We start from the raw sequence: 16,129 nt of genomic DNA, 5'->3' as shown, positions 1-16,129 counted from the left end.
GGGTAGTTGATGATAGCCTGGACCTTGTCTTCGGTCGGGCGAATACCCTGTAATGAAACATGATATCCTAAATATTCTAAGGAAGAGTGTCCGAAAATACATTTAAACAAATTTATTGTTATGCCGTCCTTACTTAATCGTTGAAATATGATCTTTAAATGCTCTAGGTGTTGAGTTTCATTTTTACTTACAATAAGCGCGTCATCGATATAATTGAAAACGAAATCTAATCCCTGAAAAACAGTGTCCATAAAGCGTTGAAATGACTGAGCTGCATTTCGCAACCCAAAGGTCATTCTAGGAAATTCAAAGAGTCCGAAAGGTGTCACTATTGCAGTTTTTTCAATATCACTCGGTGCGGTCTAGATATAGTGATATGCTCTATTTATGTCGATTTTCGAAAAAAATTTCTTCCCGGCTAACAAGTAGGTAAGATCTTGCAAACGTGGGATCGGGTATCTATCGGGTTTCGTAATCGCATTAAGGCGGCGATAGTCTCCGCATGATCTAATGTCACCATTCTTTTTTTTGTAATACATGTAAAGGACTAGACCACGAACTTTTTGAAGGACGACAGATACCCAATTCCATCATTTTTTGAAATTTCCTCCTTAACGCGTTTGTCTAGCGGGTGGCAGCGGTCTCGCACGAGCGAACACCGGTGGTCCCGTAGTTTCGATACAGTGCTGTACTGTAGTTGGTAGGGTGTCCGTGAATGTTACAGGTTTAGTGATACTCGGAAACTGCGATAAAAGATTATGATACGGATGATTTATGCTAACAAAAAGTACAGAAGGTTCATTATTGTTTACAATAGCCGTTATTATATTTAAATCGGTAACCTGATCGATGAGTTTTCGTGAATTGACGTCAACAAGAAGTTTGTGGTGGCTTAAAAAATCGGCTCCTAATATTGGTTGTTTGACGTCTGCAATTACGAAATCCCATCGATAAGGTCGGCGCAAATTAAAATTTAATATAAGCGATCTCACTCCGTACGTTTTAATTTGTGTCCCGTTTGCGGCGAATAACGCATAGTCACTACACTTGCGGGTTTTATCTAATTTTGTTACTGGTAAAACGGAAACATTAGCGCCAGTATCAATTAAAAAATATAAACCTGTATTGCGGTCCATGATGCGTAGGCGGCGACAAGGAGAGACAGCACAGAGATCCGCCTGCGTCTGCGCCTCTTCTAGTTTTCCGGGTGTTTTCTCCACGCGCAAGGTTCTGCACATTTGATTGCCCTCGCGCGGAAACGGTGATGGTAATAGCATAGCCAATCTGGGCTCTCCGGAGTGCGCCGCGGTCTTTGTGACGAAGGATCACGACTTCGATTTCGGGATGTTGAGCGTGAGCGACCGCCATCCCGACGCTGTTGAAATCTTGGCCTTGTTCTTTTTAATTCCGCAACTTCGCAGCTAAGTTTGGCTATTTCTGCCATTATCCGATCGGTATCGGTCGACGTGTGGGGCTTTATATGGGCTATTTCCGCGATCTGCATGAGTTTCGAAGTTTCCACGATCTTGTCGGCTATGACGGCGAGATTTTCCAACTCCTTAACCTCGGTGACTGCAAGTCCGGCGCGAACTGACGATGGAAGGTGTCCTTGCCACAGTATACGGAGAGTGTCATCCGGAATTATATCTCTAGCGAGGTCTCTCGTCCGCCTCAAAAGTTGTGAGGGTTTTTGTTCCCCCAGCTCCATCTCGCTCAACAGTTTTTGAAACTGGCGAGTCTCCGATTCTTCAAACAAGGTCAATAAACGGGCCTTGAGAGCTTCATACTTTTTGACCTCCGGCGGATGCAAAAGAATATCGCTCACCTGTTGCACTACATCCTTCCCCAATATGGCGATCACATGGTTGAATTTTACTTCATCACTGAATTTTTGCGGGTTGAGTACTGCCTCGCATTGTACGAACCATAGTCTCGGCTGGTCGCACCAGAATTCGGGAATTCTCGAGGTTACTGTGATTGACGCTAACTCCACTACATCCGATTGTGATCTTATTGGTGTAGTCATGGTCCTTTTCTACTTAAAAAAACCTTACAGGTATATCACGTCGGGGTCGCGTCTTTTCATTCTGTACAAGGCCAGAACGCAAGGGTATGAAACTAATCACGTATAGATTGGAAATAACTTTTTTACTAAGTTCTTCCAATCCATACAAGAGCAGTACGCAAATACTCGCGTATACTTCGTTATAACGTAGAAGTATTTCTTGTTCCAAAATGTACAGCGCCAGTATGCTTAGGGACTAATCGTGTATGTATCGGAATAAGCGTGCTAAACTTTAGATTACAATGTGTACGCAAGCAGTTGCATGCTCGCCATTTTGATTTATTGACCTCTCTTTCTATTTCATGGTAATTTATATCTGCGTGTCTATTTTAAATATTGCATCATCTTTTGGCACGTGCCATTGTTTTGATTGACGGTTTTTTGTTGTTTCTGCATAATTAATTTATAAAAAGTGGTAAAAACAATAGAATACTTAATTCAAATATGAAAAATGGTTACTAAGGACAGCTTAGAAGAGTTTTTAGTTGGTAAATGTGGTGAATACAAACAAGAACTGTTTGAATTTGAATCTTCGGAAAAGTACAAAGTGATCATCAAGTGCAAGTTGGGAGAATGTAATGAGGACTACTCTGGATTTTGTAAGGTCTTTATTGAAATTTTCTCACTCACTCTTCTTTCAATAAGAACTGTACATCTCGACCCAACCGAACACGATCGCGTGGTTGTGATGCGACTATTGATATAAATTCAAGAAAGTAAATCGAAACACCTGTCGATATGATGCAGATTTAAAAGAGGGTTATACAGTGCTGCTCAAAATTAATCACTCCCACAGTCATTTGATAAATGTAGCCGAGGCGTACAGCTACTTGCGGTGCACTGCAGAAACTAATGATTGTTTTAAAAAATACTTTGATTCCGGTATGAGCCCAGCAGCTGCCATCGCTTTAAATGAAATGACTCTAATTGAAAAGTACGGAAAAGGAAGTTATTTGCCTCAAGTAAAATAGGCGCTCTGCCAGTGGCGTGCGCTTTCCACACGTCACAAGATGATGCCAATTACACTCTTGTGTTTTCAATGATAAAAGAAGCGTTTGAGAAGAAGTTCAATGAAAAAAAAATGAGTCCCGCCACTTTTCATAAAGATAATTTACATGCCTCTCACTTGGGTTAATTTACGAATTTGCCAAGTAAACAGAACTTTCTTTTCCGTACTTTTCAATTAGAGTCATTTCATGGGTCATTTCTGTTTGGTATGAAGTGTAATTTCTGGAAGTGGTATATCTTTCTGTTTTGTTGGTGTTTGTGGGAAGTTTATGTATGAAGTATGAAGGAAGCTAGGACATGTCCACCAAAAACAAGAATCGATGAGGTGAGTAGCTTTTACTGCACGAGAGACCAGGTCTGCGGCATTTAATTTAGATGGTACGTAGCTCCAACTATTAGCAGATGTAGTGTTTTGAATTTCACCGATTCTGTTTCGAACGAAAGTCTTTAGGCGACTAGACGATGTTTTTAGCCAACCAAGAACTATCGTCGAATCTGCCCAATAATAACAATTATTAAAAGTTTTTGTTAGTGATTGTAGAACTTTAGTGCAAAGCCTAGTACCGAGTAAAGCGCCGCATAACTCCAGTCTGGGGATAGTGACAGGTTTTAAGGGTACTACTTTATTTTTGGAAACAAGAAGACGGACACAATCTCTTCCTTGCTCATCAACTGATCTCACGTACACACATGATCCGTATCCACGTTCCGAGGCATCTGTAAATGTGTGTAGTTCGTACGTAACTGACGCATCGAGACAAACCCAACGCGGTATGCAAAGTGAATTTAAAGCTACAAGTGAATTAATAAAATTTAAAAATTTAATTTTAATATCATAAGAGGCCTCGTCATCCCAGTTGCATTTGTCGAGCCATAAGTTCTGCATTAGAATTTTTGCCCCGACTGTACACGGCCCTAATAAACCTAGAGGGTCGAAGACTTGACTAATCAGAGATAAAATAACGCGCTTCGATATTTTCTTTCTATTAGTCTGTATGTTTATAGAAAAGATTGTCTGAGTTACAATCCCAATTTAACCATAAAGTTTTATTGGGAAGTGAATCATTGAAGTCTAAGGTTTTTTCTGATTGTGTTTTGCGTAATAGAGTGTAATATAGTTGTATTGTTTGATTGCCATTTTCTTAAATTAAATTTAGCAGTATCCATAATTTTTGTAACATTTTTAGCTATTTCGATGACAGAAGCGACAGAGTCGCCCCCACTGAGGTAGTCGTCGACATCAAAATCTCTGCGAATTGAACTTTTTACTTCAATATCAGTGCAGGTATCAGCTAATGTAACTAAACATTTAGTCGCGAGGTATGGCGCTGATGACGTGCCGTACGTTACTGTGTTAAGTGTATATGATTTAATTGGTTCTGTAGAATTAAATCGAAATAAAATCTGTTGTAGGTGGCGTTGAGAAGGTGTAACGAGAATAGCTCGGTACATCTTTTCTATATCGCCTGAGATTACATATTTATGTTGTCTGAATCTGAGTAAAATAGAAAAGAGATCGTCTTGTACAATCGGTCCTACCATCTGTATGTTATTATAAGACTTACCCGTAGTTGTGACTGCTGACGCGTCGAAGACAACTCGTAATTTTGTCGTTGTACTCGACTCCCGAATCACCCCACGATGAGGTAAGTAATAGTTAATATTTTTATCTGACATAATTTGCTTATTTTCTGACTTATGCCCTAAGGCTAGATATTCTGACATAAATTGTAAATACCTTTCTTTTAAAAGTGAATCACGTAAAAATCTGCGTTCCAAGGAAAGAACGACGCTTCACCGCTGCGTAGGAATCCCCGAGTACTTCAGGTAAGTCTTTTAATGGTATTGTGACTACAAACCTGCCGTCGCTGTTTCGTGCTGTGGTCTCCGCGAAGGTTCGCTCACAAGCTCGTTCCTCCTGTGATAAGCAGTGCTCGGAAGATATCGCCTCCAGCTCCCAGAACCGGTTAAGTATTGACTCATCATTTTGAAGAAAGTGACAAGAAGAAGAATGTTCTGTATTATTATTTGTGTTGTTATGTTTTGTATGTGTATGTATAATGCCTGAAACTAACCAACCCAATTTTGTCATTTGCAACTTAGGACGCAGATTACCTAAATCTATGAAATTGTTAGTTATAACTTCCCAAAATATTTCAGTGTGTCTACTGTCGAGGGAATATTGAAAGAGGGTTTGCTAGTTGAATGCCCGAAGGAAGAGGCAAATGTGTGATAACTATATTATTATGTGGTAATAATTTAGTAATTTCTGGGAGAACAAAACATTTTAAATCAACATGATAACCACCCGAAATAGACTGGATAGTTATGACGCAAGACTCTGCACTATAGGAACACTGATTGTTTATACAATCTTGAATTCAATCAAATCAAAAGTTGTGTATATACCTACAATAGTGGAGCTCGTATCATGTTTCGTCAAACCTAGTTTCTCACAGAGGTGCTGCGTGATGTAGTTAGAAGTGCTGCCGTTGTCTAGTAGAACGCGAGCTGTGCGAAGTCTTCCTATAGAATCCATCACCTTCACCAACGCTGTGTTTTAGTATTTTGTATATAAGTATTTGTAGATGAAGTGAGTGTTACTGGTAATTTTGTTTGATTTTGTATGTGTGTGTGTAAGAGTGTATTATGTTTAAGCTTACAATACTTGCAGTGTGATAATTTACATTGTTTATCTATATGACCTGGACATAAACAATTTTTACAGACCTTAAAATTATTTATTTTTTGTAAACGGCTATTGACGTCAAGGTTTCTAAATTCCTGACAGCTTAATAAGAAATGACTCTTTTTGCACATAGGACATGTTGTATTCATATTATTTTGCTTTTTATCTGTTTTTTGTATGTGTTCTACTTGTAAATTAAATGTATTTTGTTTTTGTTGAGTGTTCTGTTTATATGTCATTTGTTGTTGTATAGTGTCTAATAAATCAGATCTGTTTGTTAAAAAAGTTATGAATTGTTTTAGAGTAGGGTAACCTGTTAATGTACTACGAAATTATTCCCACTCCTTAAAATAAATTTCATCTAATTTTTTAGACAAGATATGAATGATAAGCGTATCCCAGTGGTCAGTTGGTTGGCCGAGACAGGCAAGTGCACGCAAGTTTTTATTAGTGACATCAATAAAGTTTCTCAAACACTGACTTGATTCTTTTTGTGCTTGTTGTAAATTAAATAATGCATTAACGTGATTATTAATTAAGAGACGTTCGTTGTCGTAACGATTAGTTAATAAATTCCAAGCTATTTGATAATTATCTGCAGTGAATTCTATATTCTTTACAATTAAAGACTCTACCTTTAAGAGCAGCGCGTAAATAATGAAATTTATTAATGTCACTGAGACTTTTATTATTATGAATGATAGATAAATACGTATCTCTAAACTCCAGCCAGCGCTGAAAGTCGCCATCGAATAAGGGCAAGTTGATTTTTGGCAGCCTTACGAAGTCATGATGCACGGATTCGGTAGATGATGAGTCATATCTATTACGAAGGTGATCTCGTTTCTGGCGCTCTGCATTCGTCAACGATGTGGCTTGAGCCACAAGCGAATAATATTTATTCTCCAATTGTATACGCTCGTCGAAATTCCCATCTCTTTCAGACAATATCTCGAACTCCGTGTGTAATTTATCAAATTCGTAATATGTAATTTCTAATTTTGACAAACGTAATTCTATTTCCGTTATCTGTAAGTCTGTTAACGGCTGAGTTATATCTATTGTTTTTAAATAAGTACTAAATAGCGTAAGGTTGCTTTTAACATTCCTGCGTAATTTAATAATGTCCTTAATACGAGCTTCAGCCATTATTAATTAATAATATATAATAATAACAAGTTACTAAATGAAAAATAATAAAAAGCGCATACAATATTAAATGAATGTAAAGATTAGAAATGATTTACGATAATGCAAAGCAAGCGATAGGTAGATATAGCTAGATAAGTAGATAATACAACAGATGGCCGGCCGCCACGCGGCACGCAATAGCCGCTCGATGCAGTAGAAATGCTATAACAAGATAATAAATGCATATATAGCAATGTAGCGTTGAGATAGATGCGCTGCGACTGTCAGCTATTATAAAAAATATTTTCATATATGATAAATTAATTTACAGAAAATTACGATTAGCGTTAAAATATGAAGAGATGTCAATATACTATTATAGTGTACTTTAAGGTGGATAAGCAAAGAAGTTAAAAGGAAAAGATAGGAAATAAAAAGGAACGGACTCACTCGATTATTATTTTTCGTATCTGTGTTGCTCACAAGGGCCAAAGTCCACTTCTCTGTTATTCTGTTATATTTTTGTTTCTGTTAGTCAATACCGTTAAAATATGTTGTGAATTTGTTTCCACTGGTGACTTGAATGTTGATGTAAAATTACGTTGACTCCAAATTGTACACGACGCGACGTCGGCGACGACGCACAGTGTGGTATTTCAACGATCTGGGAGGCAAAAAATATTTTGGCGGTCAAAGAGGTTGTCACTATGATATTATGTTAGCATGTAGTATTGTTTTTTATTACAAAGTAAATAATAACAAAAAACGTAATATTTTTGAAAAAAAAATAATTATAATAAAAAAATTCTCAATAATTAATCTACAACAATATTTTAAACAGAAATAATTGCATTTTCCCTAAATGTTTTGACACAGATCAGTCAGAAAATGAGTTATCTTCTTGACACAACTCAGAATCATCAGCAGTTCCCTCACTATCCGACTCTGATGCCTCATTGCCACCATAAGATACCATCGGAAGCAACATCTCTAGGGTTTCTTTTAAGAATGGTTTATTCTTCTTTCTTGAAATATTCCTCATTCCTGTTATTACAGGATCGGAAGTCAGCAGTAACCTGTTGAGCACATCTTGATTGCAAGACACCCTTGAGAATTTTCTCGAAAAGTTTTGACGAAATAAACGAAAGTGTCTATTGCGTGCCTCCGCAGCTTCTTCTGACAGTTGCCCGATTGGAAGTAAAGCTTGCTTAATTACATCAGGACCATGGATCAATAATTTATGCATTGTTGGGGTCATAGGACACCATGAATAAAGCTGCACATACAGTTCTGCTGTTTTCTTTGTGTAGCTAGCAAATTTCTCCAAATTGATTTTATGCCCACTTGATATTGTTTCTAAAATCACTTTAATTATATTATATATATATGCGGTATATTACATTCAAATCGATACCTGTTATTTTAGCCACCAGTTCAGGATTGCCAAAAAACCTTCTGCTTGAATTTCCATCATTAGTATTACCGAAACCAGGCTTAGGAATGTCCACTAATAAGCCCATTCTAACCCGAAATTCCTCTTGGATTTCTGTCTTCCTTTGGTGAACAATAGATACATCATCTCTTTTTTTTGTAGAGTCTTCCTTTCTTCAGCGGCATTCGGTATACTACATGCAACAAACTTTCAAATATACGGATCCTGATGTGCAAGATAGACAATCCGAATTGCAGTGCTTCTGGGTTAACATCTCTTGTTTTCGTTAAATCTTTGAAATCCTTTGATGTTAATCCGCAAATATAACATCGCAAAGTAGACTTGGTCTGCATAGCAGCGTTACATACTTTACCATCTACCATGGTGGGCATCATTACGTATGTGATAGAATAGTTGTTGTTTTGCACAGATATCACTGAGGTGTTTAAGGCATTAGTTGCATTTTTTACGTGCTCAATTTCTTGAAGGGTAATATCAGTCGATTCCTTCACGAATCGTATCCGTATAGGTCGACAATAGCGCAGCGATGACGGTGTTGGGTTCTGCCAAATCACTTTGTTATTTGCGAGACATATGAGCTGTACTGGCACAAATGAGCTTTGAAATAAATATGCATCTGAATCGGCAATATTCCTGAATGTCTGCTTATATTGAGCCTGCTGTGATCCATCACAACCCCATTTGCATCTCATTTCTAGTGCGTTCCGTTCTTCGTCATTTAATGTGTCTAAAACTTCGCCCAAATGCATCAACAATCGCTTTGATGTATGATCAAGTAACGCTTTAATATTTATTTCAGCACAAGTTTCTGTAACATTAATTGATTCCATGTCCGGATAGCATTCCATTTTAGCTTTCTGTATAATGCTATAACAAGGATATATTTTTTTGTTAGCATTTCTTATCGTTTCATATTGACTTTTGGAAAGGTTAGCTTCAACAAACAGCGACAACGCTTGTGTAGGCGTCATTTGAGTTCTTGTTTGGTCTCTTTTATCACATTCGGAAAACGCTCGCTTGTATTTCGTGGCCCGTTTCGGTGAACTAATTATTTATTTTAATATTTTGGCAGCATCCCTCTTGCCAGAAGCTGACAATTGTATCTGAACAGCATGAGTCAGCACATTCAATTCTACACAGCTTCTTAATTCCTCAGTTTTTTGCCTTTTGCTTCTTTCACCTGATTCTTCGAATTTTTTTTTCGGACGCCCCGGCCGGCTAGTTAATTTTGGATTCGTAAATGTACCTCTCAACCAATCTTGATTCCTTTTAATGAAAATTTGCTCTTTATTACATGCCGCAGCCCATCTAGATTTCATTTTGGACTTGAAGCGTGAAAAATTTTGCTTAATATCCTTAATTTGGTCAGCAGTGTAATCATCATAACCAATGAGATAATTTTCGATGAAATCCAATTTTTCATTGATATTCGGCAAATTTTGTCGCTGCATCAACTCATATAACTCCAATCGAGTCATGATTTTGACATTGGACGGCCCTACAATAAATAAATTTTCTGAAGATACAAAAAATAATATGTATGAAATAAATAACATTTTCACATTAAAAAGTTTGGACACCCTGTTTTCCAAAAATCAAGTGATTCCGTGACCGTTTTAAACGAAATCTTATACGTCAATGATCAAAGTTTGTTGTACATTCTTTTATTTTGTCGGGAAACCCCGGGAAGTATTACTTACTATCCTCGATATTTCAAAATATATGCAAATTATGATATTGTAAAAGGGTTACGTAAATAATATTGTCCAACAGTCATAAATAATCGACCCTGTTAAAAATATTTGTTAAGTGTAGACACTAACCTGCCATAGGATAATCCATATCACTTCACTTGAAATTATAATCCAGAACAAAAGAATTGACTATTACAAGTAAACGATTTTTTTAAATAAAACACAAGAAAAATATTTCTTAAATGACAACGAAATTAAAGCACACACAAGTAAATTTTTGCAACTAAGATGAAAATAATGACAGTTTGAGGTGCATTGGTAAGTAAACATTTACGAGATACTTTATACTTCTACCCACATTAAGTTTTGTGAAATGGACTTATTGCCGCCCAGATCATTCAAATACCATTCTGTGCGACGCGTCTTAGGTAGGCCACGTGGTGACATTATATGCTTGAACTGGATGATCATCAATATGAAATGATCTGCTTCGTCTTCCTTGAATATCGGACGATGAAAAGGTATCCTCGATGTAGAAAATTTGGCTTTCTGCACAGGTATCCTTTGCGTGACTTGTCCACGTGGGTGCGCGTGCGCGTGCGTCGATAAGAATGACGCGTTTTTCTGTAATTTCTTCGTTATTTAATATTTCACGGGCGAAGGACCATTTGTTAGCTTCGATAGCTGCGTTTGTGGTTGTAAAAATAACGAAGACCTTGGATAATCAATACTTGAATTAATGATAAGTAAATAATAATTATGATGTGAAATGAAGAATTGATGTGTCGCGCACGCGAGTCGAGACGACGAGTGAAGTAGTTGGTAGGCGCGTCCCCGCACCCCGCGATGATATATAGTGAAGCGCCGCAACAGTTAACAAATAAAAAACATCTTAAACAGTATCTTACTTATCTGAGATTGGGTATAACCCATAAAGGACTTTCAAATGTGTACTTAGAGCCACGTTTGGTTTTATTGCATGGCTTTGGTACTGGCAATTTAGTTTTGATGTCGTCTAAAAGGACAGTATCATCTACTTCAGGAAAAAAAGGGTGTTTCTTATCTTTCTCAGCCTCATAAATTTTATTGTAGCCATGGTAGAACTAATGTATTCGATTTGGCACAGCAGTCATTTTTTTGTATTAAATAGAGAGAGAACAAGAACGAAATCATTTATATTTATTATATGTATATTTATAAACAACCATTAGGTTGACAGAAAATTTAAATGTGATAATTCACATCATCTTCACCAAACTCTTCTTCTGACGTTTCAATAATAAAAGATTCCCCGGAACTTTCATCGAGCCTTTTAAAGCAATCACTCTTTTTGTACGCTGAACTGTCATCAAGCCTATTTCATCTTTATTATATGTGGCTTCGGGGCCAAAATAATGTCGTTCAAAACTGCTTTTAAATTTTCGAAAAAAATATCCACATTTGTTTTGCTAAAACTTGTTGAACGTGACAACAATATAGCTTCTGGTGTCCGTATTGATAAGTGAGATTGCCTGTTTAGAAATCCCCTTATCCAGTCCAGATGCGATTGTTTTCTTAGTCCAATTATAGCCAGAAAGGCAACTATTATATAGTTGTCTTTCTGGCTTCAGCATAGTCATAGGACTCATATGCCAATTTACGTGCCTGTATCTTTGTCAACCCATAATTGTGTTTAGAACAAACTATCATGTAATTTGACAATTTTTGTTCTTCTTCGTCAGTGAAAATTTGTGAGGTTATATAAATCTGTGCGAAGAATCCTGTATAGAATCTTATTTTAGATACCGTTGCAAACTTGATCTATAGATTTAATATTTATTAGCTGCTGTTTTTATTTTTGATCCTTTTGATACCTCTTCTATGGCTCGTAATGTTAAATATTTAGGGATTTCCCGTCGCAAACCTTTCTTTTTTAATATAAACGGCATCTTTCTGAAATTAACAATAGTTAAAAATCCTCATATACTGAACTTATGCTCCCTCCTATTATAGGAGGGAGCGTTGTGCATGCCCAAACCACCCGCACGTCTAGATGCCCATTTCTCCCTCTGTATACATTTTCGACATAAGCTACCGATATACTTTTGAATCTACGTATTTAGGCTTGGATTTCAGTTTAATTTATAGATTAGTAAAATAACAATAGATTAATAATAGAAAATACACATACCTTTCATTACTTTTCTCTTTATAACGATCCGAAACCGCAACAAAATATTTACTTTTACGAGCGCATTACAGACTGTCAAGTATAAGTTGGCGTTCCTGTGGCAGCACCTGCTACACCCTTTGTATTGCCACTTTCTTGTTTATTTTACCAATATAAAATATAAAATAAATTCAAGCTGAAAGTTAAATTTAGTTATTAAAAAAGCGTACTACAAAATTAATTTAAATTAAGCCTGGAATCTTCTGCACGACAACCAATGATTATGACTTTGACTTCGATTAAAATTATTGTTTAGAGTAGTTGTGGTCAGTTAGCGGCATTATTCCTTCAATTAATTTTTCAGACTCATCTGTGTCAGAAGAATCGGAGTCACTGCTATTCAAATCAATAAGAAAAGGTTCCATTACTGTTTCAAGGCGATTGTCTGCTATGCGATAATTATTTTCAACATGTTTAACATGATTACAGTGTTTCTGCCATTTTTCAGCAGTTATTTTGGCAAACGCATTATGGATTCTCTGTTCCATGTTTACAGAGAGTCCAGTAACATTTGTTTCTGCAAAAATAATTTGAATGAACTCCATAATTTGGAGTTTGCATTAAAGTCACAATGATAAGGCGGAAATCTGACAGCCTTAGAATCATGTTTCATGAATTAGCCATTTGGACGCAACTTACAAATTCTTAAAAATCGTAAACTTTAGACTTTGCTTTTATAGAAAGTTCAACTTGATGGTGGAATTAATCAGCAGACATGAAGTTATGACCTGGCTCGAAATATTTTATGGTAATTTAATCTGTACCAATCAAATTACTATTTATAATGTTAACTAAAAATGACATAAATGTCCAATTTTCGTTTTGGGATGAACAATTGTCCAACCACAAAATTATATGTTTTGCATTCCGAAAAAATATTAAAAATTCCCGGAAAGCAAATCTTCCTGTATTCTGCCGGAAACTGTTACATTCCATACGACTGCGAAAGGCACGTTGTGGTTTGATTTTCCCAATGGTACAAAACTCTCATTAAAAACTATTACCCTGGGACAAAATATTGCCTGTTTATATTGCCATATTATCGATGTGTGACCCTTTTGACACATTTCAAATTCAGTTTGAAACCGAGGCCTCGTCGATCACGCATGGAAAAAGCGATTCGTGCACTTTCTACACAAAACGTTATCGGATAAAAAGTTAAAAACTAATACAAATTTTAAAAAAGCAGTACACTGAATCAACACTTCGTTCATAACTTCCCAATTTGCCATTTTGTAGAATTTTCTGCTATGACGTGCTTGTGAACGACTTGTTCTTTTCAAATTCCTAGCGACTAAGAGGAGACGGATGCGATCTGTTGCGCCCGTACTGTTTCTGTTGAGCTTTGGTACCCTTTCGAGGCATATTGCGCACAAATTTCACATAAATAACTTGAAAATACCGGAAAAGAAAAAAAAACACGCTACAATGTTATCGCTTTCAATGCGAAAATTTGACTTCGCAAGACTGGAATAACTGTTTCAAAATCGAATGAGGACAAAGTAGGGACCTTATTCAGAAGTTTCTGTGCGTTAAAAGGCTCTGTTTACGAGATGTGCTAAGACTTACAGGAACCCAACTAGTCGGGCGCTTCTCTGAGACGGGCAGAACGCGCTGACGGTATCAACTTCAACGCGTTTTAAATATTGTTAACGTTCGAAAACCAGAAAACGCTTCGACAGATTTATTTCTACTTACATGTAGATTGAAACTCCGTAAAAAACAAAAGAATTTTTGAAAATTTCAAGGACGAAGTCTACCTTTGTTACATTAAAAATTATTTTTATAATTTTAACTTTTTTTTTATAATTATATAAAACGTCAAAAAAGTGTCAATTCGCTAAATTCCGTGCCATTGACCCATTTCCCACTTAATTTATATCGGTGTTGCTAGTATAACGCTTCGACTTGGCATTTTCTAAAATTGTAATTAATAAAATAAATTACATTTATTTTAAAGGTGCATTAAAACAATTATTACAATAAGATTTTAATCATCTAATTCGTTTGTTGAATTTGATTAGAGGTCATTTCACATCGTTTCAGATTAATTTAATAGCTGTCTTCCAGTTTAAAGGTTAGTTCTTTGATGTAGGTGTCGAAGTCTAGTTATGATAAATTTACTTTGCCTCATATTTGGCTTTTGTTAATTTTAATAATTATTTCCCTGATTTAATTATGGATATAATTCCTTTTTCATTAAGGGTATTTTGGTAGTGATACTGGTCACACTCGCTAACCTTTCAAAGGTTCGTGAACTTTCGATTTCGTTCTTTTTGAATTTTGGAACTATCGGCTTTACACCGAATCCAAACTTCTAATTCGATATACTGAATATATCGAATTTATATTAACAATGAAGTTTTGAAGTTTGACAGAACTTTATATCATGTTTACCGACTCGTAAAAAATTTGACCCTTTGAAATGGTTCTCCGGAGTTGAGATCGTCAATTTGTGTAAGCAGGACTTTGAACCTCTAGAAGGAGGTTTGTTTTTTAATCGGATTTACCCACCACGTGGACTTCTTGAATGGAAATATTAAGAGTGAACAGCTCCAGATTCCTGGTTGAGTGTGCCCAGATAGCGGCTGGTGCAACTCCAAGGACGGCAGGCCTGTTCCCTAAGCCGTTGTCGGTGTCCACGTGTAGCTGGAAACTTTGGTGATATACCCCCTTTCAATTATATTATAAATTTCGTTTACACCGGTCTGGCGAACGGTGTATTCTTTCAAACCACATCAACTAATTTATTCGTCAGTGGCGCCTAATTTTCAACCTTAAATTTTGGATTAGTAAACATTGAATTTTCAAGCTTGCCTTTTATCCCAAGTGACCCACGCTGAGTCTAGCTGGCATAATTTTCTATAATAGTCATTATGAGAAGTAACAAGTAACTTAAGTAACTAGCTAAGCGAAAATTGTTTGTATATACAAAGTTACTGTGCATTAAAAATTTTATGACCTAATATTGTTTTTTTATACCCACCCCGAAAGGTAACACCTTAACAACTTTAATTTCTCCTATCTTTACCTTTTCTCTATCTTCGTTCATTGTATAATTTGCTCCAATTCCTTCTGCAATTTCCTTAATATCAAAGAAGTTTTCATGGTTTAGTTCATGGAGTCTATATAGATAAAGATTTCCATTTTTTTTTGGCGGTTCTTATCAACGTTATGTACTGTTCTGGTACATAAATAGGAGCAGATTTCAATGATCTCAAAATATTGCGCTCAATAGTTGCATGCGCAGAATCTCCCTCATTTTGAGAGTGGCCTTTTATAAGAAATTTATGTTTTATTGACGTCAAATTTTGCAAATTGGTTACGGCGTAGATATACATAGCAATCATATACTTGTTTTTCTGTGACCACAACAATTGTCGCTATAAAATATAACTTCAAGTCAAAGTCTTCCTTATTTTTTTCTTGGAGGCTTCTTACATAACTTAAAACGCAAGTTCCTATATCATTAACTCCCCTTAACCCTTCACCCTCAAGCCATACGTAGCAGTTTACATCTTTCGAATCAAGTAAATCGTATATAGTGAAATTGAGAACATTAAGTTTGGAAATATAATTAAAATTCGAGACATCACCTCTTGGACATGGCATAACAGCTTGCAAATCAGAGGTAGCCGATATAAACTTTTCATTTGCATTTAGAATACAACTCTTTTTTATTTTATTCTTTTTTAGTTTATTCTACAAACAAGAGCTATCAAGTCTACTTACAATATTAGCTCTAGGACATCATTACGCGAGAAATTTAAAGAAATCGGTGTATTAACGGCTGCTTCACAATATATTTATTAAAAAATTATTCCATCAATGCTGATATACATACTATTAATACAAGAAAAAAGAATAAACTTGTAACCCC

At 36.2% G+C, this 16,129-nt stretch overlaps 1 protein-coding gene across 1 annotated transcript; it reads right to left on the bottom strand.

The window, feature by feature from the left end:
- Window positions 1-1,195: 1,195 nt before the first annotated feature.
- On the bottom strand, window positions 1,196-1,708 carry LOC124537736. The gene has a single exon (XM_047114628.1). The coding sequence runs from the start codon at window positions 1,706-1,708 to the stop codon at window positions 1,196-1,198; it is 513 nt and encodes a 170-aa protein (XP_046970584.1).
- Window positions 1,709-16,129: the final 14,421 nt, after the last annotated feature.

Source organism: Vanessa cardui, chromosome 19, assembly GCF_905220365.1.
Source record: "Vanessa cardui chromosome 19, ilVanCard2.1, whole genome shotgun sequence".
Taxonomy (NCBI): Eukaryota; Metazoa; Arthropoda; class Insecta; order Lepidoptera; family Nymphalidae; genus Vanessa; species Vanessa cardui.
Note: the sequence above shows the minus strand (reverse complement) of the source record. Positions and strands in the feature narration are given on the sequence as shown.

Excerpts from the sequence above, each read along its gene's own strand:
- LOC124537736 (XM_047114628.1), bottom strand. The coding sequence starts at position 1,708 with ATGGAGCTGGGGGAACAAAAACCCTCACAACTTTTGAGGCGGACGAGA.